At 47.5% G+C, this 25,423-nt stretch overlaps 1 protein-coding gene across 2 annotated transcripts in view; it reads left to right on the top strand.

Annotated features, from left to right (window-relative positions):
• The first annotated feature begins 3,221 nt into the window (after positions 1 to 3,221).
• SCUBE1 (signal peptide, CUB domain and EGF like domain containing 1) overlaps positions 3,222 to 25,423 on the top strand; it is a 200,428-nt gene continuing 178,226 nt past the window's right edge. For both annotated transcript variants that reach the window (XM_074901185.1, XM_074901184.1), the window contains exons 1-2: positions 3,222 to 3,328; positions 5,708 to 5,830. In XM_074901185.1, the coding sequence (XP_074757286.1) occupies positions 3,241 to 3,328; positions 5,708 to 5,830 (211 nt within the window). In that variant the 5' untranslated portion in view covers positions 3,222 to 3,240. The remainder of the gene's footprint in view (positions 3,329 to 5,707; positions 5,831 to 25,423) is intronic.

The raw sequence follows: 25,423 nt of genomic DNA, 5'->3' as shown, positions 1-25,423 counted from the left end.
AGAGAAGAACTTAAGTTAAATAAAAGGGTTCTCCTGTCAGGGTTTGTATGTCTCCCTGGCCTCATGAAAGCCCTAACTGTGGAGACAGACAAAACAAATTCAGTATGTTATTTTGTGAGGTGCTGTATTAACAGTGATAGACAGGCGCCGCCACAGCAGCCTTGCCCTGTAATCGGCCGGGCTGGCCAGAAGGAAGGAAGAGAACCACAAAGGCAGAGGAGCAGGGATTCCCCGAGGTTTGCACAGCCTGCCCGGCGCTGGCTGATTCCCAGCCCTGCCTACAGCTTGTGTGGCCTCCTGAGGCAGCCTTGCCCTCAGTCCACAGGTGTTGATAAATAGCAAACAGGGAGAACAAATAATTCTGCAGATGCTGTTCTGTCTTCTCAGAGAATTTTTGGAATGGTGCTTGTCTGTGGGAGAAGGGGGTCTGACGGCAGGGCTGCTCTCCTGCAGACACCTTCTGTTTATGCCCTCGGCCTTCCTGACATGCAGGTCTTCGTGGACCTTTCACTCTGGAAAGAGATGGGTCCTAATAAAACATATCTCTTTTATTAGTATCTATTATTATTATTTTATTGGAATATTCCTCAAAAGCTTCATACTGAGGAATATTCCAATAAAATAATAATAATAAATACTAATAAAATAAAAGAAGCCCATGCGACCCGTGAACACGCAAGCTGTCGCTGCAGGCTGCCCGGAGGTTTTGGGGCAGAGCTCAGGTCTGTTGGCAGAGAGCTTAAACAACGGCAGAGGTTCCCAGGCCAGGCCCCCCACCTGCAGCCCAGGGAGCCCCCGGTTACCCCGGCACTCAGCGCAGATTTATGGTCGTGAATCAGGCGCTCAGTTTCCACGTTGGAAGAAGCTGCTTAGTCATTACTTTAAATTTTTCATGGAAGCATCAGTGCAGTTGGTACAGGGATGATGTTAGATGATGATACACAAACACAGAAGCATAATTACAAGTGGAAAAGGTGACAGTCCACAAGGGTCCCTTTTCTGAGAGGTGGCCCTTAGCAAGGGAAACTGGAAATATTCAGCCTGGTACCACAGATCATATTCCTTATTATATGTGATGATCCTGACTTAAGGTTCAGGCCCTCTTTTGATAAACACTGTGCCACTGTATTGCCTGATATGTTCTGTCAGTCAGGATCTTGGTCTAAAATTAAAAAAAAAAAGAGGCCAGTGTGCCACCCTTGGAGTTTAAAAGGACATATCTAGCTAGTGTGATATTTGGATCAAGGCGACTCCCTTTCCTGAGTGCCATACGGGTGGTGTTAGTACTGCTCAGATCATACATAAATGTGTAGAATCCGGGAAGATAGAAGGCACAAGTGTAGTGATTTCTGTAAGTGACTTCACAGGTGCAGTTGGCGTGACACGGTACATGCTAGAGACTGAGTCACCAGGGCAATTGGAGTATTTTGTTGCTTTAGGAAACCTTTTTATTACACTGTGACTTTGTAAAAGTTGAGATAGTTCATGTTTAGACATTTCTAGTTAATTCCGTCATGGAAAATAGACTTTCTGGACAATTTATCCCATGATAAATGTAGTTTGATTTTATGAAGTGCAAGGACAAGGCCAATTATGAAAGCTTTCTAAAAGAATTAGTAGGAAGGCTTAGCCTTATTTTTCACCTAGGACGAAGCTCTGGCAGTTTTTGACAAGAAGAGCCTTTCCAGAAAGGTGGGGCTGCGGGGCTGAGCCGGCAGGGCCGGCCCGGGGAGCGGCCAGGGCGCCCACCGCTCCTTCCAGCGCGGCCCCATCTCACTAGGTGGAGCTCTAAGGTCCCCGGTAACCCCGCGGGGATATCCCGGGGAAGGTCCCCGCCGGGAATTCACAACCCTTGGCCCCTGGTCACCTCAGCAGAAACAAGGGATTGGTACCCTGCCCCAGCCCTGAGGGATTAAGGACGGGAATGCCCACAGCAGGGTGGGAGCATTCAGAAAGCAAGCGGCGTTTGCGCCGTGCTCTGGTTGTTGCGTTTTCCGAAGGAAAAAGGTAGTGGCGTGTACTTTTACTAACCAGCAGCAGGGCTGAGCAACTTCTCTTACGTTTCCTTCCCATCTCTTCAGGCTTAAAGATACTTATTAGTGCTACTCTCTGAGCAGGCACCTTGAACTGAAAGGACGGTTGGGAGGAACTTGACAAAAAGAGGCATCGGAGGCTGCGGCGGGATGTGTTTATGATCCGGGTGACAAGTGCGTGTCACACACACCGGGCAGCCTGGCTGGGGAACTGGGGGGCGTGAAAGCAACCTAGAGTAGCAAAGCGTTTCAGTAAGGGGGGGCTGTTGAAGAAGGTGTCAAGCGGAGAGAGGTGCACAGGCAGGGTGGGGGATGTCTGCGAGCTGTTGCAGCCCCTGGAGAACAATCCCCTGGAAGACTTCGGGGTCGAGAAATTTGCCTCCAGGGGGGCACATTTCTCGCGTTTGGGTTTAAAACGGACGGATTTTGTCCCTCGGGGTGGCGGTGGGGGCGACGCTCACCCACAGGGTGTGCAGCGGGGCCGGTCACAGCCCCCGAGGATTTCGGGGAGAGCGTCCGGCCAGGGCAGGCCGGGGCCGCCTGGGGTGCGGGGGGTGGAGGGGGCGGCCGGGGGGGCCGGAGCCTCCGCAGCCAAGGCGCTGGAGAAAGGCGGCGGGTGGCCGTGACCCCTGGCCAGGGGGACCGGCAGCGCGGGGAGCGAGGCGAGGGGAAGGCCGGGGGGACACACACAGAGCACACACACAGAAAGAAAAAAAAAAAAAAAGTTTTCTTTTCGTCTGAGCCCGGGAAGGGGGAAGATCCCCCCGAGCCGTTGTCTAGGCGACGGGCGGCCGGGCCGGGCGGCCCCCAGCCATTTCCCGGCGGCCCCCGGGGAGGGCGCGGGGCTGCGCCCCGGAGCCGCCCCCGGCCGCGGGGGGCGCCCTGGCGGGGCCGGCGGTGGCGCCAGGGCCCGTGCGCGCGGGCCCCGCGGGGAACAAAGCCGCGCGCTCGCGCCCCGCGGCCGCCCCGGCCCGGCGGAGCCCGGCGGAGGGTTCGCCCGGCGGCGGGCCCGGGGGCAGGCCCGGGGGCAGGCCCGGGGGCAGGCCCGGGGGCGGCCCCGGCCCGGCCCGGCCGCCGGCCCCGCCTCCGCCGCGGGAGCCCCGGCGAATCAGCGGGGCGCTGTCAGGGCGTCAGCGCCGGCGGCTCCGCGCGGCCGCCCCGAGCGCGTCCCTCGGCGCAGAGCGGCGCGGCGGAGCGCATCCTTATCATGGGCACGGCTCGCTTGTCGCGGCGCTGCTGCTTGCTCCTCGCGCTCGCCTGGGCCGGCAGGCTGGCGGCAGGCGGCGGGGGCGCAGGTAAGAAGGCGCGGGGGGGGGCGCTCCGCCGCCGGGCCGCCTTCCCCGGGCTCGGGCTGCGCGGAGCCGCGGCCCCGGGGGGACCGCGTTCGCCTCGCCCGCCCGGTGTAAGGTGTCGAGGGGGAAGGTGGCTCCTGGCCGCTCACAGCGCCGGGGGAGGGGGGCGGTTGTGGCGGGGAGGCGTTCTCCGGCGTGCTTGACACTGCCGGGGCCGGCGGCCGGAGGGAGAGACGGGGGAGAAAAAGTTACTGAAGCGCCTGAGACGGATCTGTGCTGAGCGCGGGAGGCTCCGCAGGGAAGCGCAGGCTGTGAAAATCTCCGCAGGTTTGTCCCTGCCCGCGCCTTAGCCCACAGACCTGGTGCTCCTCCACCGCCGCGCTCGCTCTGGGTAATAGCAGCGATGATACTGAGTCTGTGCTCCGGTGTTTAAAGAGAAAAAAAAAAAAAAAAACAACCAAACCCCATCTGCCTAGGAATGCTGCAAGCCCAAAGTAATTTCTTAAAGATGTGTATGCAGTCTCCGAAGTTGTGCTAGGAGAAAACCTTTAAGGTAGGGGGGCGGGGGCAAGAAAAGAAATCCCTTTTCCTCAGATACAAGAGTTTAAACGCAACAAAATGAACGAAGTCAGCGTAGAAGTTCAAGAAATGCGGTGTGAGATGTGGAGCGGAGCAGGGGCTCGCATTTGGTTTTGCCCTTTCATTTGACTCATTGGCATTCACGCCTGACTCCCAGGCATCCTCTGGTTGCTGTGAAATGTCCCCCTTGGCTCAGTGCAGTTTGAATTTTTGACGGCATTATAAAGAGTCTAGCTGTCACTTTTGCTGATCTTGATGGGAGATGGGTGCCGGTTTAATGAGTCAAAAGTATGAACCAAAGCGTTTAAAAAAAAAAACACCACCAACTCTTCCTTTTGTTTTTGCGCTCGGCTGGTTCTCTGTCTGATCCGGGAACACCCTCGGACCCCCTCAGCTAATTCGCGTAAATCATAGCTCGAGCTGAAGCGGCTCAGCGGTTAAAATGAACGAGCGGAGGGAACAAGGAGGTTCCAGCCGCCCCGCGCCTCTCCAGAAGAGACAGCGCTCTGCGTCCCGTTCCCCTCCGTCTGGAGAGAAGCAGGGCGCAGAGCGGTGCTCCCGGGGCTGTGCCCCCGCAGGACGGGGTTATTCTCCGCTCTCCAGACAGCCCCCGCCGGTGGCTTTGAAGGCTCCGTGTGTTCCCGCCGGCGGCGGCCTTGGGGGTCCCGCTCCAACGGCTTTCCCCGCAGTGCCCCTGCCCTGGGGCTCGGCGACTGGCTGGCACGGACCCGCTGCCCGTGGCTCTCGCTGGGGGCCCCCCTCCGCTCCTGAGCCCTAGAAATGAAGGGGGGTGCGCCCTGCGGGGCTCCGCCGGCCGGGACCCGCCGCCCCGGGGCCGGGGCAGCCGCCCGAGGTGCGGTGCTGACGGGGCGGCGGCGCCGGGGAGCGCGGGGGGCAGGGGTTAGGCCGGGCTTTAAGTGTTCCCATGTTAACCGCACACCCCATCCCTGAATAGGTCGGAGCGCCTTTTTTTTTTTTTTTTTTTTTTCCTCTCTTCTATGTTCACTTCATTAACATTCCCACGACTACCAGATCTCGACTCTCTCTCATCCTCCTCCCTCCCCCATCCTCTTTAAATCCGGGGGAGAAAACGAATGCCCGTCACTGAAATGTTTGTAAAGGCTCGCTACCCTGAAAACAAGAAAAGCGGTCTGGGTCGCCCCTTTCAGCGTCCGGCTCGCCACGAAAGCACCCGCCGGAGCCGGGGCCACAGCTGGGGCTTCTTCCCGCTGAAGGAGCTTTAGCCCACGCAGCTGATGTCGGTGCAGGTTGCTTTTCTCCGCGTTAACTTACCGAGTTTCGTAGGCTCTTCCTTTTACTTTTTTTTTTTTTTTTAAATAAAAGGATTAATGTGGTTTTGCTGTTGAAATATTTCTTCTCCTCATTCCCCCACCAACATAGTTTATTTAAACTGAGGTCTTTCTAAATGAAGGTGCTCGAACATGCAAATAGGCTTTTTTTTTTTTTTTTCCCCCTCTGAACGCTCGTTTAAGCGCTCTGTTGTACTCAGACGTGGGTCTCCAGTACGAGAGCCCCCAGCAGACGCCAGTCTGTAGTAGGGCTGGGGATTCCGTGGTGCGGGGCCGTGGGACCGAGCCCCCCAGCTTGGAGGAGCCGTGCTTACGAGCGACTCGAGGGGAGTAACCGCTCCGTGGGTTCGGGTATTTAACCTCGGCTGCTCCCCGCTCCAGGGGGCACTGGGAGGGAGGCGGGCGGGCAGCCTCTTCGGTCGGTCCTCGCCGCTGTGGTGTGTCTCGGGTCTCCTTCTCATCTGTCCCCTCGGGGTTCTTTCTGTGCTTCCAGAGGTTGATGAGTGCGCAGAAGCGACGGACGACTGTCACATCGATGCCATTTGCCAGAACACACCGAAATCCTACAAATGCATCTGCAAGCCAGGCTATAAAGGCGAAGGGAAACAATGCGAAGGTAAGGACAGCTCGTCTCCTCTCCCGTCTCTCCGCTCCTCCCTTCTCTTATTTGTTTGCTCTTTAAAAGCTTTTGTAAATAGCTGAATTCCTGAAACGATTAATGCAGATTTACAGCTGCTTGACCTCCAGTCTCGGTGTTTATTGGCAAGCGTCCCCCTGCTGCTTCTTCTGATTGTCCGGCGGCACAGGCGTCGTGCCCGCCAGCCTGCTTTTAAACAGTAAAAAACCCCAAACCCCAAAGGGGGTGTTCCCCGCCGAGGTGACTCCCGGGTGAGCACCAGCCGCTCGCCCCGGGCAGGGCCGGGCGCCCCGGTGAGCTCCTGGGGGGCTCCCTGCGGGGGGGCGCCCCTCACGGCTGCCGGGGTCCCGGCCCGGCCGCTCTCCTCGCGTCCCCCCGGGGCAGAGGGAGCTGGCACCTTCCGCCCGGCTGGCGGGGGGGTTACCGGCACCCTCCCCGGCCGGCACGGAGCCGTGTCTCTGTGACACTGGCACTTGCTTCTCTTTGACTCTGCGGGCCACGAGCCTCTGGTTTTGCGTTTGTGGAACGCTCTTTTAAAAGGGGATATTTCAGATTATTGCGCTTACACAGAGTGTAAGAACTTGGTTTACTTCTGTATGTCCTCACATCAATCCCTGCAAATGGAAAAGACCCAGCCTGTTTTATTAGGCACTGTGCACGCTCATATTTCAGATTTTATGAACTCCACCTTGTCTATTGAACCTCAGCAGAGAGATCATTCTCTGGTGAAAAGAACAAATACTGTAATCACAGCAGAATGCCTTGCAAGTAAAAGACGGAAGATTTTTTTTCTTTTCCTGCTTTTGTAGATGCTTAGCAGCTATAAAAATTCTCCTTCCAGTCCTCTCTCGTTCTATGGCAGACTGAAACTTTTTCAAAATGTATATGGCCAGTCCATTAAAAAGATTAAAGACCTAGAAATGACTTTGCTGAAGTCTACAAAAATTTGAAACCACATATTATTCTCCATGGACTTCCAGAGTGTTTGTTCAAGTGCCCTCATAAAGCATTTTTGTGGTTGTCATATTTTTCTGTCTTGGCCTTAAATTGACAGAGACAAATTCCTACTGTCCACCTCTCGGTGCTCTAATGTCTCGGAGCTGCTGTTCATTTAGGAGCCATATTTTCTTTCTCACAAACAGAATAATCATTCAGCACCACATCTTCCTCTATTCACCCTTTCCAGAGAAAGAGCTCTCTGCAGAGAAAATGTGTTCAAGGCCACAGCTGTGGAGGTTACAGCGTTCTCAGAGTTGGTGGTACTTCTTGGGTTGGTTTTCCACATCAGAAGTTTCCTTGAGCATTAACTGCTCCTGTTTGTAGCTGTTGAGCTCTGTTTATGGCAGACCTGGAGGATAGAGATTATTTAGTGCATCTGTTTCTCTTTGCCTGACTTACCTTGGCTCGGTAGAGAAGACAGCTCAATAAGTAGTGAAAAATCAGATTTCTCTGTGGAATGATGTACGTAGTCATTGAAGTTCTGTGGCTGATGTCAGACTCCTGCATCTGATGGAATTTAGTGTCTAATGAGCTTGATAAGTGACGTAAGCTGGGGCAGACTGCAGTGCCTTCTGCACAGATGCTCAGTATTAGGTAAACGAGTGTAAGGTGTCTAAACCAGGTATTACTATGGGTGATACATCACTTTTTTTTTTACAGTGTTACAGTAACAGTTCTAAAGATTTTGCATCAGCTCTGTATCTTAAGTTTGTAATTAATATCAAACTTTTGGGTAAGCAGAAAACTTCAAATAATTCTGGATGCTTCCCTTCTGGAGTTTATTTTAGATTACTTATGTAGTAAGTCTTAATTTGATCCCAAAGTACCTTGAAACTTTGTCACTGAAGTTGTGTACCCCAGCGGCAGGCAGATACTACGTCCCTGCCATAAGTGAGGCAGCTCAGCAGCGCAGGAAGGGTCCTACAAGCCCGTGGCACACCCAGGATCTGCCTCAGCTCCACTTTTCACATAGAGCAGCCTGAGCTCAAGTACTCCAAACCTACAGAAATAAACACACTCTCGCTATTGATTGATATTTAATGTTCTGTCACATCAAAACACCTGTAATTAACCCTTAACAATTACCTTTTATCTTAAAAGTGGTCGTGCTTGTAGTAACAAAGATTAAATACGCCCGATGGTTTTCAATGTGCCAAACCCAAAGCTGGGTCATTAAATGATTCTGGGTCTTTAGAACTGAGCTTTTCTAAATAAGCTTTTTGATCACTTAAACTAGTTACCTATGAGAAGAGGATGGCTTTTGCACAGATAATGTGTCTCTTTACAGGGAGTTTGCTAAAAAATTAGTTACTCTTCCTGTGTGAAGAGCATTCAGTATAGCATGAGTAACTCCCTTACAGCGCGGGCTCTCGCATGCAGCCAGAGTTACTGAACGAGCAGAATGACGATAGTGCAGTGAGCTGAAAGAAATGATACTATGTGATCAAATTTATTCTAATACATTTTAATGAACTACCAGTTTAGGTTATACTGAGGCATTACAATTAATTTAGAAAGGTGTGCATGTTAATTTACCTTAAACATCAGACTTAAATGCTCCTTTAATTCACTTAAACCCCATTTTTAGAGAAAGAGTATGGGAACAAACATGATTTGGATGATTCTGTAGTTTTATAAAAGCTTCATGTGTGTACATATAAAAGCACATATTTGCACAGAGATATCCAGTATGTGAATGTGTATCTTGTGTACTCTTGTGCATTTATTTATAATTTTTTATTAAAAGAAAATGAATGGTTTAAGAAAAATAGGATCTCCAGGCTAATGCAGGAAGTGTGGAGCCCAGCCACTTGTGCAGGATTTTGTGCGTATTTTGACCTAAAGGGCGGGGGGAAATACGTAAGACAGAAACATTCCTTTAAGGGCACGTGTAGAGCTCTAACAGCAATTATAGCTAAATGAAACATCTTCTTGACAGTTTGTTAAATTCCTTTAGCAGGGAATTTGTTTCTGAACTTTGCTTCTCCCGAAGTGCCTTTTGGACTGGGTTTCTCCCGGGTTGGAGGATTGGGGATGACTTCCCAGTTTGCAGATCTACCCTACCTTCTTTATTTCTTTTTTTTCTGGGTAGCCTTCTTGCCTGAACCAGCTGAGCTGTTTCTTTCTGCAGAGCAGAGTTGTTTCTCCAGAGAGAGGAGCTGCTTGTTCCTCGAGTGCCCCGCCTGCCTCCGTAGCTGCCCCCGGCGGGCGCGGCGCTGTGCTGTGGTACCTCCCGTATCACATACTAGAGCCTTTGACCCCGGATTCTCTCGCTGGCCTTGTCGTAGGACAGAACAATGTGTCCAACCCAGGGATTCTTTAAAAAAATATTTGCTTTCAAGTGTCCATTTCTCTTCAATGTACAAAATCTAGGCATCGCTAGCTGGTTCAGTTGCCCTGGCAGACCTGCTATTACCGAGGAGATCTTCCCTGTCGTGATTTTAGTCAGCATCTCAAAGGCTGTGCCCTGCCTTTGGCCGCAGGCATGCTCTCCCATGCTCCCTAGGGCTTTGTCCTTCTCTACATTGACTTTCGGTCTCTCCACAGGTTGGTATCTCAGTAAAATTGTTAGTTGGAAAATTGTGCCAAAGCAATGGAACTTCCAAAGGGTTGAAAAGAATTCCAAGTCCTGAGGTTCCCTGGGCCTTGGTAGGGCCTCCTTTGTCCCCGGTGCCAGTGTTGCCTGTTGTAGGGTACTCTGTCACTGAGCAGTTTATGAAGGGCTTTAGCTCTCAAACCTAGTTAATTGTTATTGTCCATGCTACTCCTCAGGCTGTTCCAAACCCTCACGCCATTAATGGTTAAAATAATCTGTAGAATTTCTGGTTAATGTTTGTCTGTGCCCATTTTATATCCAGTTAGTATGTTAACTTTATTCTCTATTTTAAATACTTCTTTTTCCTCAGCCTACTGTTTATCCTCTGTGTGACTGGTTTCAGTGAGTTGCTCTAGCTGTAGTTTCTTTGTCTTGTGGATGATACCTTACGTGTGGGACGCTTCCTCTACAGTTTGCAGAGGATGTGATTGGCTGGATGTGATCTTTCCTTAAGACATGTTCACTGGGTCCTGTTCCTTCTGGGTTGCAAAACTCTGCTCTGAGCTTTCCCATACTGAGTAAGATTGCTCTCTTGCTGTGTTTTTCCTACTGTCTTTCATAGTATTTGCATAACTGTTGTTCAGTTCTTTAAAGAATTGGTTTCATGCAGCTGTCCTGTTTCTTGAACTCTTGGTACAGAAGAGAAATGCTCACAACTTTTAGCTGTACTTTTTTTTAATTCCCGCTGTGAAGCGTCATAGTGCTGTCGATGGGGTTGTCTCTGAGGGCAGTGTATGTGTACTGTGGTGAAGCACCTTGGCAGAGGCTGCCTCGAGAGTGTGACTGTCGGGTTTCTGCTCGTGCTGGACGTTCTGCTGGGCTGCTGCCTGGGGAGGCCTGGGCCGTTCTGGGGATGTAGGTTTGTCGTATGTCGATGCACTTGCAGTGCTCTTCGTGGCGTATACTCTGCTTATGTCCATTTGGAAACACAGACTGCTTGTCCTTCCTGAACCCCAGTGCTCACCTGAGGGCTGCTTAGCTGAGGGAGGCTTCTGGAGAATGTACAGCCAAATGATCTAGCGAGGCATCTCCTCATCTGGGGCTGATACGCTGCCCGTCACAATTTCTGCCATGGTTCCTAACGTTTGTCAGTGCACGCTGAATGGAAGCAATAAGGTATCTGAAAAAACAACAAATCTGGGTATGTCAGTGCAAGTTATTTCCACGGATGTTGTGTGGTGTCTGACTTTGTCTCCGACACAGTCAGTGGCTGCAGACAGAAAAGCATGGAGTACTGTACAGATCATCTCTAAACTGTTAAAAGCCTTTTTCTGACCTAGGAATTCTCATTTTCTGGCAACAACAGCATAGCGAGTTTCTTAACTTTGGCAAAGGTTTCGGACTCTCGGATCTACCTCATGTGCAGGTGCAATAATGTCCTGAAGCCAAAACTCAAACTACCCACGGTGTTTGCAGCAATTCACTAAGGTTTGAAGTGAAAGCTCATTGCATTTACAGTGAATCAGAAACGGCATAGATAAACCACTCATAATAATCTTCAGTAATTTTGTGGGTGTAAGGTCAAGTTTCTTCTTACACCTGCTTGTTAGATCTGTTTTTAAAGGATTTTAAACAAATCTTAGCAGCTGGAAAAACATACAGAAAACTTATCTTCTTCTCACTCTCATTTGAATAATAATGATTGTTTCTTCAGGCTTGACTTAAAGTTCTTCTTACAATTTTAATCTTGTCCTCCTATTTTACCTTTTGTGTTCTTAAGAAGCTGCTCTCACTCACTGGATCTTAATTTTACTGTAGTCTTTCAAATATCTGCTGTGCTCTTCTCATGTTCTTCAAAAATTAATCCAAATACTGTGACGGGGCTGCTCTGAATCAGTCAGCCTGGAAGCAGCATAGGACATTGCAGAGTTCTCATTTCCCAGCTCCTGGTATCTCACACTGAAGCCGCCTCTGCTCTGCAGGGATAAGTACGGGGCTCTGGATGTCTTAAACAGAACAGCCATCCCATTTCTTTTAAGAGCTCCATGGTGTCCTCTCAGTCCCCTCTCAGCGGTTCTTTCTGAAGTGAACCATCTTTACCAACACTGTCATGTGAGAGTGAATGAGCACTGCTGGGTGTCCTTCGCTCTCTCAGACTTGGGCATCTCGGTGCTTGCACAGCTCTGGTAGGCTCAGGCTTGTGCTGTCTGTGTGTCTCTGCTGAGTAACAGTGATGCGCTGAGCAAGGCAGCTTCAGTGACTTCTTCCTGATTGATGAGTCTGCTAATTGCAATAGAAGGTGAACTCATTCCCTCAGGGAAGGGTCATCCTCTGGGATCTTGCAAATATTGACTCATTTCAGCTGAATATTATCACTACATCCATAGCCTTACTGCTTGGAAGAAGGTGCTCTGGGAAGCTGTTTTGGTCAAATCCACTAATATTATCTACTGATGACATCCCACTACGTGTCTGTCGGGGAACAAAGGATTTTCCATGTTGGTGTATTGAGCCTTTTCCTCCCTGAAAACACTGCAAATATCTATGCCTGTTGTCTGCCTGTTCTGAAAAGCTGCAGGAAGATGGAATGCAAACATTTTTCCTAAATATTGTTTCATCCTCTGTTCATATCCTTATTCTCATTTTGCTATTTTCTGTGCAGCCGTTTCAGGACTGGATCTCTGTTCAGCGCCTGAGGCTTTGGCACTGGTCTGATTCCTTTTGAACTGGTTGTCCGGTAATCTTGAGGTTTGCTGTGAATGTTAGGTACTGAAGCTGCCATGCTTTCTGGTCTCCCAGCTAGAGTACTTAACAGATGGCATTGATGTCATGCGTTGAACCTGATGTCACCCTCCCATGGTGGCTGTGCTGAGGTCTGTGACGCTGGTTTTGTCCTGCTGCCTTGCACCAGCCTGTCTGAGCACAGAGGAGAGACACTCGGCTACCTCTCAGTCCTGTGGTGATTTTTATTTCAGGGTCAAATCTTCCTTCTCAGTTTTATTCACACAGATTATAGCTTTACTCTGGGTGAAGAAGCAAAAAAATGGGGGAGGAAGAATACAAACTAGCTTCTTTGATTTGAGTTAGTAACTATATTATTTTTTCTTTTCTCTCTGTAAATCCTACTTATTTGATTGGGTTACTTGATGCATCTTTTTTGGCTTAGGCTGATAAAAGCGTTTCCCAGAATCAAATTCTGAGGTCTTTTATATCTGTGTTTTTGTTTCGTTGGTGGTTTGTTTTTTTTTAATTGTTTGATACCATTTAATACTTGATTCTGAACTTGCCAGTTTTCTGAATTACTTCAGGGGATGGAGAAGAAGTAGCAAGAAAATACTCCTGAGAACATTTTATAGTAAACCAGAATTGTATTACAGCTTAAGTGAATTAACAGTGTATGATAACTTTTTGTTTTCTCCGTCATGCTGCTTCTGTTCCTTGAATAGGGCTTTTGTTTGGGCCAGGGTCAAGCTTTGATTGTATTTATTTATTTATTTCAGATTGCTTTATTTTTCAGACTGTTCAGCAGTTTATCCCATAATACCCGAGTACCCCTCAGTTGGCTCACAGTGCCATCAGTCCCGGTGCCACACACGCTATTGTTTTCTCCTCTCCCTTTTCCTCCCTACCCTGTCCTACCTCTCCGATCTACTTTCTGGCAGCCCATAATGCTGCCTCAGTGAACAGCTCCCCCGGTGGTCCAGTTTGGAAATCTTCCATTTTTACTTAGAAATTTTTTTTCACCCTCTAGAAATGCTTTTTGGATACAAATATCACTATATTTTGCATAAACAAATACCACACCGCTAGAAATCTGGCCTCATTATTCAGCAGCATTACATGTAATTCTCAATTTGGAAAAACCACGGGTTTTTCCAAGGATACTTCTCTAAATAGTTGATAAGCTCCCTGTCTGCTGGACGGTCTATGGGTACTCCGGGAACTTATATATAAAATTTCATCAGTCTTGACAGTTACTAAGCTGCCCAGCCCAGGGTGGCCTCCTGTGGTGATGTAAACTTGGTGTTTAGAAGGAACAACTTCTTTCTCCCAAATATACCGTATAAACTATCTGGCAGGACAATTCTAATAAAATGAAGGAGCATAAATAGAGTGTTCTAAGCTCAGTATGTAAGAGTCTGTCCTTTTGCCTTCATTCTTTAGACATCTGCCAGCCGCCGCCCAGTGTTCCTTGCGCTCCCACCTGTCACCTTTACTTTGGGAGCGGTCCCTTTTCTCGCAGCCTCCGTTATGTTGTCTCGTACATCCTGTCACTCAGCTGTCTCCTAACCTTGTCATTGCCCTACCGCAAATCCTACATCTCTTTCTTCTCTCCTCTCCTAGTGTATTTTCACCTGCTTCTTTTCCATTTTATTCAGTTTTCCTTCCCTTGTCCTCTCCCTCAGTGGCCTGTTGCTGTTCCAGGGTGTTCTGCGACCCGGTGTCCCACAGCGAGACCTCTGGGACTGGAGAGCCGGTACCTGCAGGCTCTGGGGACTCCTTACCAGTCCCTTCCCTTGAGTTCTGTCGTCCAAGTCGGAACAGCTCCCCCAGCGCTCAGAGTTTCCCTTTTTCTTCCTTTTTCTCGCCCTCTTTCCTGGCCCCGCCACCAGCTCAGAGTTCCCTTGTCCCTCAGCACGTTCCCTGCTGTTCCCACCCCGCAGCCCCACGGCTCTCCCCTCGGGTGCCTGGCTGCCGAGATTGCCTTTGCCTGCCTGCTGCCCGTCGTTTCTCAGCTCCCCTTCGGTTAGGGGGACTGTCCTCAGGGGGATCCATTGCACCTCCACAGCACCCGGTCTCTGTCCTGAGTCTGAAGGTGAGCTGGTGCCCGGGGCAGGGGGCCTCTGGCTGGAGGGTGGCAGAGGAGTTGGGCACCGTGACCTTGTGCCCCTCCCTAAGCCTTGCCCAGAGAAGCACCGCTCCTGCGGCACCCGTCTCCTCTCCTCGGCGCTGGAGCTGGTGCAGGGATGTCAGGGCCCTGTGGGTGTAGTGGGAGTCACGGGTGGGGGTGCAGCGCTGTACCCGTTGCAGAGGATGGTGGAGGTAGCCTCTGCACCCGTGGCAGTAGTCCAACCCCTTCTAGACCAGGATACCCGGGAGCCTTGGCTACAGGGCAAGTTTGAGCCAGCCTCAGGTAGCCCTGGGGTGGAGGATGTGTGGCAGGAAAAATGTGTGTACAGCCTGGCTGGAAAAAGGAGGAATGCTCTCCTTCCTCAGTGCACTGATTTAGAAAGTTCCTGTTTGCTTGATCGTGCTGCTTTTGTTGTTGGTTTTTTTTTTTGGTTTTTGTTTTTTTTTGCATGTGGGCATTGATGTGGGCTATACTTCGAAGAGTATCACTGAAATAATGCCCCCAAAAGCAGAAGAGAAGCCAAAGGATTACAGCGTGGCTCCATAAGCTGTTCTACGCGCTGAAAGGCAATGAACGGGGGTGTAGGGGCTGAAACAAAGGGCAGGGAGAGGGTGGTGGTGGCCAAGGTGAATAGATTTCCTAATCTGGTTTAGTTTCTGGAGCCACTGTGTTGTGAAACTGCAGCCTAAGGCTGAAAAAACATCAACCAAGAAGGACACTTCAAAACTTTAGCTACCTAAATTTCAGCAGATGACTGCTGAGCTTGTGAATTTATTTGATTCTGATTTTTTTTGTTTTAATGATTTTTTTTAAATGCCTATTTTTTTTTGTTTGGTGAATTTTCATCTGTAATTTGGCCAGTTTTTTCTGTCCCAAGAAATCTGCTGAAAGGTAACTCCCTGCCGCCTTACAGGAAACAAAATCCGAGAGCATTAAATCTGTTCAAGTAATTGTTTGGGGTTTTTTTTTTAAATGTAGTAAAGCAGTGAATTTTCCATATGATCATTTCAGAAAAAAGGCAACTTCCTGGGTTTTTTGTTAGTTTTCACTTGTTCTAAATTTCAGCTGAAAAAAAGACCTGCTTTAAAGCAGATACCTTGCATGAAAAATTCTAGCCCATCTATAATTGTTTGGTGGTTACAGGAAACTGAAGGTGGGGTGTGACAGGCGCCCTTGGAATTTCAAGGCTTTTCTACACATTTAGGGTGCTCAGCAAAAGCAATACACTTACATTACGGTTTGAAGAGCTGTTTTGTTCAAATGCTTTGATTATCAGGGTACTTGAGCGTGTGCTTGATCTTAAGAAGCTGTTGCTCTTTAAAGTAATTCTGTTTAAAGGCTTTATGGAATCGAAGATAGTGTCTTTACTTTACAGTGCTCCTTCTCTGGGGCTGTAGAAGATCAGTTTTTCCTTCAGTGACCAAGGAATAGAAGAAAAAGATAACGATCACTTAATGAACTGATGTAAGACCTTCATCTTGCAGGTGCTTTACACCTGAAACTCGGTGCCTAAGACAGGAGCAGTTTGTTTGGTGTGTAGGCCCCGTAGATAACACAGCAAACTCGAGACCATGCTTTCACAACTACTGATGTTTTACGGTGCAGCCACCAAAGACAGAATCAGAAACATTAAACAGATTAAATGACCTTCAGATCATTCTGATTCCTATAATCAATCTGTTAAGCAGCTAAGCTGTTATTTCAGAGAATATAAAGCCCAGTTTTCATTTACTCCCAGTTAGAGATTGCTAAACTCTGCACACCTGCCTCTGCGTTCCCATGCCTTAGTCTGCATGAACCTCTGTCAGTCCTTGCGTTTAACGAGGCATCGTCTCACAGAAGGTTAAATTTTTAACTGGAAAAATAAGAAGTGATGCATAATACTGATTTGGTGATTATTAATGTTTGGGGATGTGGGTGTTGCTGCAGAATAGGCCTCAGAGACAGTGAGTGGGAGCCTCTGCAGGGGTAGTTATCTGTTGGCCATATCGTTGCTGAAGATACTACAGGACGTAACTGCTGTGCATTCCATTCGCTTGTCAGAGTGAAACTGCACCCAAGTGCCTTTGTTCTGATTTCATGATCTGGAAGCAGAGGCTGCATCCAAAACTTTCAGGCAAGTTGTCTCCCTGTTACAGTGAAAAAGTGCTTGAAGTAAGCAGGTACTGCTTTGCTGAATGGGGAGCACAGGTAGCGTGTATCTATATTTTTTGGCAGCACGTATGTAGGAGAAATTTGGCATCTGACTTGGTACCTCTAGAGATGATAGTGTCTCTGCTGAGTAGAGCTGTGTGTGCCTTTGTTCCTTCTGCACTTTGCTAAACTTTCTTGGAAAAGGGTTCCATAAAAATTGTGATTTGGAGACGTGTCTATATTTTTACCTAACTACAAGTGCCAAAGTCTGGCTTTATTTAGAAATGTCCATTTTCTGAGGCATTCCAATCTGTCTGAAGATGAATGTGATCAAAGTTCCTCTTTCCACATCCTTCCCCTCAACCACCCCAGTTATTTTTGTGCAGTGGTCAGCTTCACCTGCTCCGTAAGGCTGGTCTGGGTACGGCACACCCAGGAAGGGCAGGTGCTCGGGAGGGACCGCTCCTGCCTCCAAAAACCCTGCAGTCAGCTCCCGGTGGCTCTCGGTGGGCACGCTGGGGAGAGGCGGGCTGGCCTGGCAGGCTGCCCCAAGGCGTGAGCCTGCCTCCCCGGGGACGCCTCTCAACTCTTGGGCTACTGGAGGGCACACACAAGCGGAGCCCCGGGGCTTTTGCTTGCCCCGAGTCCCTCGGAAAGCGAATTGACCTCTGTACAGACTGGAGTGTGCAGACGTATTCGGAGCACGGGGAATAAATGAGGGGAGGAGGGCTGCCAGAATTACTCTGACCTGGAAGAGTGAGCCAGAGAATAAGGCAGGAATAGACAAACTTGCCTGCTAATAGACAAACTCAGCCTGTTTTCCTGAAATAAAAACCTGCAGGCTGAAATGGCTTGGTTTGGGTATAGGCGGTTCCTTAGGGACAGACTGTCTCACTATGTGAAAATGGAAGCAGCTGCTTCTATATACAAAGAGTTTTGCATCTAAGGAGATTATGGCCTCAGAATGAAAGAACTTTTCTATTACAATTCTCTCAAAAGCTGTAACAGTGAAAGCAACCCCTCAAATTGTTGTTTATAGTATGATTAACTGTTCCAGTTGACTAGGAAACAACTTTTTTTTTTTTTTTTGTGATACGGATAAAATCCAGGGTGCTGTCACTTAGGTTTTATGTTAACAGTTTTGTTAACTTCTAAACCGATATACAAATGATTTATCTTCTTTATGCTTCTGGCACTTTTCAAAACAGAAACAGTGAAAGGATGCAATCTTTTTAAAATTCTTTTTCTTGAGGGAAGTGTGAGAGCTGCTTTATAGAAAAAAAAAAAATTCAGTTGTCTGCATCACATGTGGTTTTATGAAGCAAAACCCAAAAGCTTTAGCATTTATTCTGAGTAAGGAGTAGACACAAATCTCTTCAGGATAGCAGCAGTAATTTCATCCATTTTCTAGAATAGCTTATTGACATAGTTTGAGTTAATAGAAAAGTTTGGAGTGCTTTCACTGGAGTTTGGTGCACAAAGCAAGTGCATGCACATGTACGAATGCCTGTGTGCACCTGCATTCCCACAGACGACCTTGATTACAAATATCATTGTAATAGATTTGGGTATCCTGAGGAGTGTCCAGGTTGTCAACTTGCATGTTAGCCTGTGCCTGAGTAGCACAGTTACTAGAATATGTTCCTGTACTGCTTATCCTCAAAGGCTTTTAGTCGTTGCCGTTAATAGAGATGTTACGGTTTAGGCCCTGGGGGTAATTTTGCAGTGTTTTTCAGACCAGTATTTTGGTGTCCTGGGTGGAAGGTCACGGGCAGTGGCTGCAGCCTGCTCTGCAGTGGGAAGGCACCGCCAGCCCTTACCCCAAGTGGGGTTACGTGGTGGAGCTGCCCGAGTTAGCCGAGGCAGGGCTGGAGGCTCGGAGCCCCGGGGGGACCTTCCTGGAAGGACCAGCACGTGTCTGTGAGCGTTGCCTTTCACTGAGGAAAGGGCCAGAGTTTGTAATCCTGGAGCCGCCTGATGATCCTCTGCAGACGGTTTCTGCGGGTCCCGTGTTTGATGGAAAGGGCAGCCTGCTGTCCTGGTCACGTCACCGGATTTATGCAGGCGAGGGTGTGTGCCTGTGGGGAGCCCTGCAGAGCCCAGAGAGCGCGGTTTGGGGTTTGGGTGGGAGCGTGGACACAGGGTCCTGCAGGGCGAGGGCGCTGCCGCAGCTGGGCAGGGGTGTCCCTGGGGCACGTCGTGCCCGTGGAAATACGGGCCTCGGGCTTGCTCGGCGCATTTTGCTTGAACTCGCTAAAATAACTTGATCTCAAAGATGAGACCAAGCAGGAAGAATTTCAGTCTTTGAAGAAGCTGTGAAAATGTGAAGTGGAAGGAAGGTGAGGTGGGAGTGTTTTGAAAGGTGGTTTATGTAAGCAACACAAGTTGCAGTGTGCTTCAACCTTGACCTGTCAGCAGTCCATACGCGACATACGTGCTTAAGCCTGTTATGCCAAGTCTAAACACAACTGTCAAAAGGGAGAAATGTGCTACTGGGGAGTTTACTGCATGCTTTTATTAGTGAACTATATAAAATTAAGGGAGAAAAACTGTAATAGGAGCAGGCTTTATGCTATATTTATAAAATTACAAAATTAATATTTTATATTTTGTTTTCTAAATTATGCCTGGTAAGGTGTAACATATAAACATTATGTTCTACTGAAAATCTAGTTCACTGATGGGTTCTTTAGTAAATTTTATGAACAGCAAGGAAGTATAAAACTGAAGGGAAATACACATCTTCTGGTCTGAATTAGTCACTGACATGGTCTTTTCTATTATAGTATTTGAAGCAGGAGGGAGTGCTTTAAATGCTTCAACCCATTTAACCTTAATTGCTCAGTTTTAATAGACATTTGCTAACTAAAGGAACCAAATTATAGCTTGAATTAGGCCTTACGAATCTTAATGAAAAGCTCTACTTTATAATCGGAAACAGCCTATGTTTAAAACAGTAAGCCTTTCTTAAATGCCTTATTTTAAAATGCTAAGGCCCTTTTGATAATTGTTCAGACTGAATACGGGTAACCATTATTCTCCTTATATTGCACTTAATTAAAAATATCTTCTCCATGTGGTTTTGTGCCTTCTGCTGGCTGTAAAATTGTTTGACTGGTGGGGGGTGGGATTACTTTACTTTTCCTGTGGTAATTTGAAAACATATTGCTGCCCTTTGTTTTAAAAGTTTTTTGGGGTCAGGAGTTACGAAATTAACATGTGAATCAATGCAAACATTAGCTTCCTGCATTTCTCTGTCCTTAAGTGAAGCTTGTCAGTCACTTCAATTAATTGTTATATTAGGCACGTAATTACAACCATTAATCATACAACCTATAATTCATTGAGTTTAACTTTTCAGTTGTGCTCAGACAGTTGATTTTGGGCTTTATGTTGCACTCGGTCCAGAGACCTGACTTCCAGTCAAAATAGAGACTGTTCTGTCGGGAGGGAAGCCCTGGCGCTCTCTGTTGCGCGTTTGTTATACTGGTAGGGTGTCTGTTCGTTTCAGGGGTGTCTGGAGAGGGCAAAGGAGGATTTGATCCGTCCCAATACGGATCTCAGTAGCACAGAGCAGTGCACCTCAGCAGTTTACCTGCTTTCCCTTTAGAGCTGACGGGGAGAAATAGGAATTTCCTGCAGTCAGGTCGCCTTGTATTGCTGGAGATAAAATCCAGGTCAGGTAAATCGTGCCCTGTAACTGATGTTGTTCTCTCTAACACAGACGTGGACATCTACAACTGGGCGTTTGAAGTTGGGTGGGGTGTCTGGGCCAAAGAGTCAGCAGCTGAGGGTTTCAGAGTCCCTTAAAACTAATGGAAATATTCTGCACTTAACTGTGCTCTGAATTCAACCAGGACAAGGGATTTTTATGCTGCCATATCATCATTTGATCATTATGAAATTCATCCTCCAGTCTCAGTTCTACTTTTTTAAAAACTTAATTCTTTAATTTAAAATAGGCCCCCACCTCTCCAGCACAGGCATATAATTAAAAACAAAACAAAGCAAACCCCCACAACTTTATTTTAGAAAAAACCTGATTTTTTAAAAATTGTGTTTTCTTAGAACTCAGCCTTAAGATTTTTCTTGCTGCATCCTACTTAGGAAGCGCTGCTAGACTGTGTGATCATCCCTTTGCTTTGACTGAACTGCTTTTCATTCCAGTAGCCGAGTTGCCTGCTTGCATAAACAAAGTGTAAATCAAGAGTCCTTTACACTAAAGCCTGCTGGACCTTTATGTGCACTTAGAAGGAACTTTTCAGAAAAGTTACTTGTGCCAGTTATGGAGATGGACAGACCTTCCTGAATGTCAGTCTCATTTGCCTAGTTACCAGGTCTTTGGAATACCCCTTAAGCATTTTTTAGGATTTCTCCTTATTGTCCAGTGTGTTGTATGTTCCGTGTGGATGGAGCGTACAAAGCTTGTTAGATGTTACCCATTATGGGCAGGTAAAACCAGGGCTCTTGGCAGTGGGTTCAAAGAACGCTGGTCCCTACCTATGCTACATACCTATGTGTATTTATCTTTTAATACCTTTAAGCTGGCCAGAACGAGTTTGACTGAAGATCTGTGTAGCCTGATGTGCAGCCCCTGACAGTGGCCAACAGTGGGTGCTGAGGATAGATGATGATAAAACACGTGACATGGAAGAACGCAGTTAGAGGTGCAGAGGCTTCTTGAGCCAGAAGTTTCATTCAAATCACCGTGTTTGACGGCATCTTCAGAACAGAAATGGAAAACGAGTATGTTTGCTTCCAGAGGGGTTGTGCAGGACTCACAGCTGGTGGATGGGTGGTTAGCCATGATCAGTATGCTGGAAAAGAACTGGGCAGGAACAGGTAATCGTATATCCCTGCATATACTCTTCTTGGCCTCCCATCTACTGTTGTTTACCATGAGTGTCACATCATGTTTCTCTCCATGGCCAAATCTTACAAAACCAGATTCTAGTTTTTGGCTGGGCAGCAAACAGCATCTTCAGAACAACCGGCCTTCCCTCTTCCCTCACAATGAGGAAAGTCTCAAGTCAGTTGTGAAAAATGAAGAGGTGCTTTGAAAAGCTTGACCTCAGTGTTTAACCTGGTTTTACTTGGTTACATTGTTAAACCAGGTGCCAGGGATGAACACCCATAACGTTATTTCATTTTGAGCCCTTTACTGAGAGTGCAGTCCTGCATTAATCACCGCCGAGTTAACTAGTCAGGCCTTGGTGCCCTGTTTTCAATGGATAACCAGGGATGTTGTGATGTGTTCTCCCCTGGACTTTGGTTTATATGTCTTAGAAATACTATGATTGTACATCAGATAAAACCTTAAAAGAGGGACTGGCTAGAAAGATGAGAAGGAGGAAGGAAAAGCATGAGGAACTCATCAAGAACATTTCAGAAAGTGACTTCTCTAATCTCTAGTTTTATATTGGATGTCTTGTCAAATTTTAAAAAAACCCACCCTAAACCGTTTATTGGGTTGTTAATCAAGTCTTTAGTCAAGAGATTGCTGCATTTTGCTTATCAGTGCACAATAAAATAGCATTGCTGTAAAAGGCATCTCATGAGAAATCATCTATGAGAGCATTGGGAGTAACTCTCCAGGGCTAAACAAATATTTATATAAACTCACCCACTTTTGTCCGCCTGCTGTTGGGGAGGAGGGCAGTACCCTTAGACTGCCTGGCTTTGTGGTGCCTTCTGTCAAGATTACATCCTTTGGTGTAATGCACAGAAGTTGTGGGCATTCTTTGTTTTTCTCTACCTAACGTTCTCCCCAACGTAACAAACGAATATAATGGCAAAAAATTACCAAAGTAAAATTACCGGGCTATGAATATCAGCTCTCTCCAACTTTCAGCAAATGCCCATGTTACTGTTTCCATATCTGCAGTTTCATTTTTTTCTCTGAATAGCATTAACAGTGCTGGAAGCTGCGTGTGCTTGCCGGTACAGGGTATTTGAACGCTGGAGCAGAAATGTCTAATTTCTGGGGAAAGCCAAGATTGTATCTGTTTGCTCTATCTTTCTTTCTTGTCTGAACATCAGATGTGAGCACTGCTTATAACTGAAAATATTTGAGTCACAGGTCAGTGATGGTGTTTTTCACATTTGAATTTTGGATTTAATCCTTAGCACTTTTCCTGGATCTTCCTCGCTGTGAAGTAGGTGTTTGTCCAGCCCGCCCCGGCTCCTCCATCCCTCACCCCTGGGTGCCAGGCACAGAGCAGCACCTAAGGTCACTGGTTCCTGTGCAGGGAGCCCCTGCTCCTGCTTCTTTCTCCAGTGGCCAGGGAGTCCAGGCAGTGTTCTGAGGAGTCTCTAAAGGGCAATAATGGAAGAGCTGATGGGTTCGTTATCTGTAGATCTGGGTCTCTCTGCTGGACAGTTGTTACACATCCACAGGTCAAAACCCAAGGGCTGCTTACCACTGGTTTTCAGGTTTTCTCCGTTGTTATTTGTCTCTGGTGACAAATAGAGCTCTGTCTCGCAGACCAATTTCTGTGTGGCTTTTTAGAAGACTACGCAGAGCCTACATCATAACTAATAACTCTCTTTGTGAATAATATTTTAGAATCGTCAGCATGTGTCAGTGGGACAGGGTTCTGTGTTTCAGGAATAAAAACCTTGAATCCAGAAATTATGTTAATTTAATATTTGTTTGAAAATAAAACCCTTTTGTATTGTTTCACTACAACAGCATCTAGAGCTTCTTGTTGATACTGGCCAGAGCCATGCTTTCAAAAAATGTTCTGTCTGTACACTCAAACAAAATTACATGGCAGGTACTTTATACATTGTGGAGATAGAATTGTTGTCAAGAAGCTGAGAGGCTCTGCCAGAATTCTGAGTTGCGCAGCAAAATTGCCAAATGTTTTGGCATCTTGAAAATACTTCCACACTTCATGACTGTGCCGTTCCCAAATCCACTGACTTCTTACTGAGACAGCTCTTCGGGCTGTGAACTGTCCCAGGCGGTGCTTTGTAGGCACTCACATCTAGGGTATTACATTTATCACGGGTTCAGTAAGATTTTACTGAAAGTTGAGATTCTGAAACACAATTCTGTGACAAGGTGAATTTGTCATTGCAGGAACAAAATGTGACTTGATTATCTTCAACTCTTGCACAGTAACAAAATCTGTAGCCTAGTAACTTTTTTACCTGTAGAGTGCACGAAGCTGAAGGGTGCTGGACAAAAATGAGTTTGAGCGTTTTGTAAGCCCATCTCAGATTTTTTAAAAATTCTTGTAGGTCTTTGATTTCTATTTAGTTTAGTCTTCTCAGATCTTTTTGAAGCAAATATATCAAGTTCATAAGAGATATTTCTCTTAAATCTAGGGTCCTCTCAACTAACTTTACTCAGTTTGTTTCCTAAAGATGCTGAGTACCCACAGCCCTGTGAGGGACTCGTAAGAAAAATGAATACTTACCATTCTTCTGAAAACATGAGTTTATATGTGGATAATGCATCTATATCTAGGCTGGAGCACAAAATAATTTTTAAGCAGACTTATTACCAGTGTACAACACCATAGAAAAGAGAAGGAAGATCTGAAATCCCCAGTACTGTCTCCTGGATAAGAAATATGGAATGTAAAATGATTGATACTGGAATTTAGGCAACACACTGGTATTAATATATTACTTTTGCCAAAGTTACTCTGGAGGGTTAATTACCATGAGCTGTGAGGGACTTTTAGTTCATTGAGTTTTAACGAATAATGAATAATCTCAGTTTTTAGTACAGTATGTGTACAGCTGTTTTATCATCATGTGGACCTTCCTACTCTAGATAAACACTTCTGTAGCTGGAAAAACTATTTATGGCAAAACCAAACAATGATTCTGAAACAAAGAAGGATCTGTGCTGTGATGATCCAGTTACCCTCCGGTCAGCTGCCGTCTAGTAGGTGAGGAGCTGCAGTCTGCCTGCTTGTGAAGGAGTTGGGAGTGCCAGTCCTTCCAGGCTGCGCTCTCCCCTCCGCAGGCCGCAGTGCTGGGCGGCTGCTGGGGGCTGCGAGAGCCTCCGCGCTCGGGAGCGGGTCGCTGCGCACCCGGCAGCGCTGGCGTCTGGGGCTCTTAGCTGTCGGGTCCGGCACTGCCAGGGGACACAGATCCGTGATCCCCGGAGTATCCCGGTTAGAAGCAGCCACCCGACTTCAGCCAGCGTTGCAATGAAAGGCAGAGCGCTGGGGAGGTCATTTGGGAAGGTGCAGCGGCTCTCTGGTGGCAGCACACGTCCTGGGGAGCTGCCCTGCTCCTGGGGTCACAGCGCTCCGGTGCTCTCCTGGGCCTTCTGGAGCTGGGAAAATCCTCGTCTGATACCTGCCCACAGAGTGGGGAGCCTGAGCGAGTAATGCAGGATGACAGGCAGCCCTGCGTTTTACAAACCCTGTGTGATACAAATTACCTCCTGTTAACGCAACAGAGCACTTCTCAGCCAAGAGTCTGCAGTAGGCCAAGGACTACTGCTGAAGCACGTGTGCCAAAAATATTAGCTTGAGAAGGTAAGCCTGCTGACAGAAGATGGAAATTCACCGTACAAGGGTTTGCAGCTCTGCTGGAGAATGCAGCAGTTCCTCACATCTGAGAAGGTTGAAAGCCGCTGCTCTGTAGCCTGTCAGGCTGCTTGTGGCCTTAGCTGTCCCAGCCTGAAACTGAAGTGGTGTTAATCTGCCAGGGACTAATGACACGTGTGCAGCAGGATATCAAGAAATCGTCCATTCTACAGTATGTGATCTGCCACTGACTCGTTCGGAAACAAGCAAGGAGGAGTAGCCACCTTCTGTTCTCCCACATGAGGGGCCACAGAAAGTAAGTTAATAGTCATCCACTGACAGGTAATAAGGGAATTTATTTCAGAATTGAAGCTTGGGATTGTTTCCTTTTGTCAGTGGACAGAAATGTAAAAGTTAAATGTAAAGGAAGGTTGGAGGTACGCAATTTAAGAATGAGGGAGATGCCTACAGGGGTTGCAAAAAAGAGTAAGTGAATGATATTTGTATCGATGAGCTAGTTCCTCTGGTTTGGATTGCTCCCTCAGAATTTTCAGATGCAC

This window comes from Athene noctua, chromosome 3 (genome assembly GCF_965140245.1).
Source record: "Athene noctua chromosome 3, bAthNoc1.hap1.1, whole genome shotgun sequence".
NCBI classification, from domain to species: domain Eukaryota; kingdom Metazoa; phylum Chordata; class Aves; order Strigiformes; family Strigidae; genus Athene; species Athene noctua.
The sequence above is the reverse complement of the archived record's forward strand: the minus strand, read 5'-3'. Positions and strand labels throughout refer to the sequence as shown.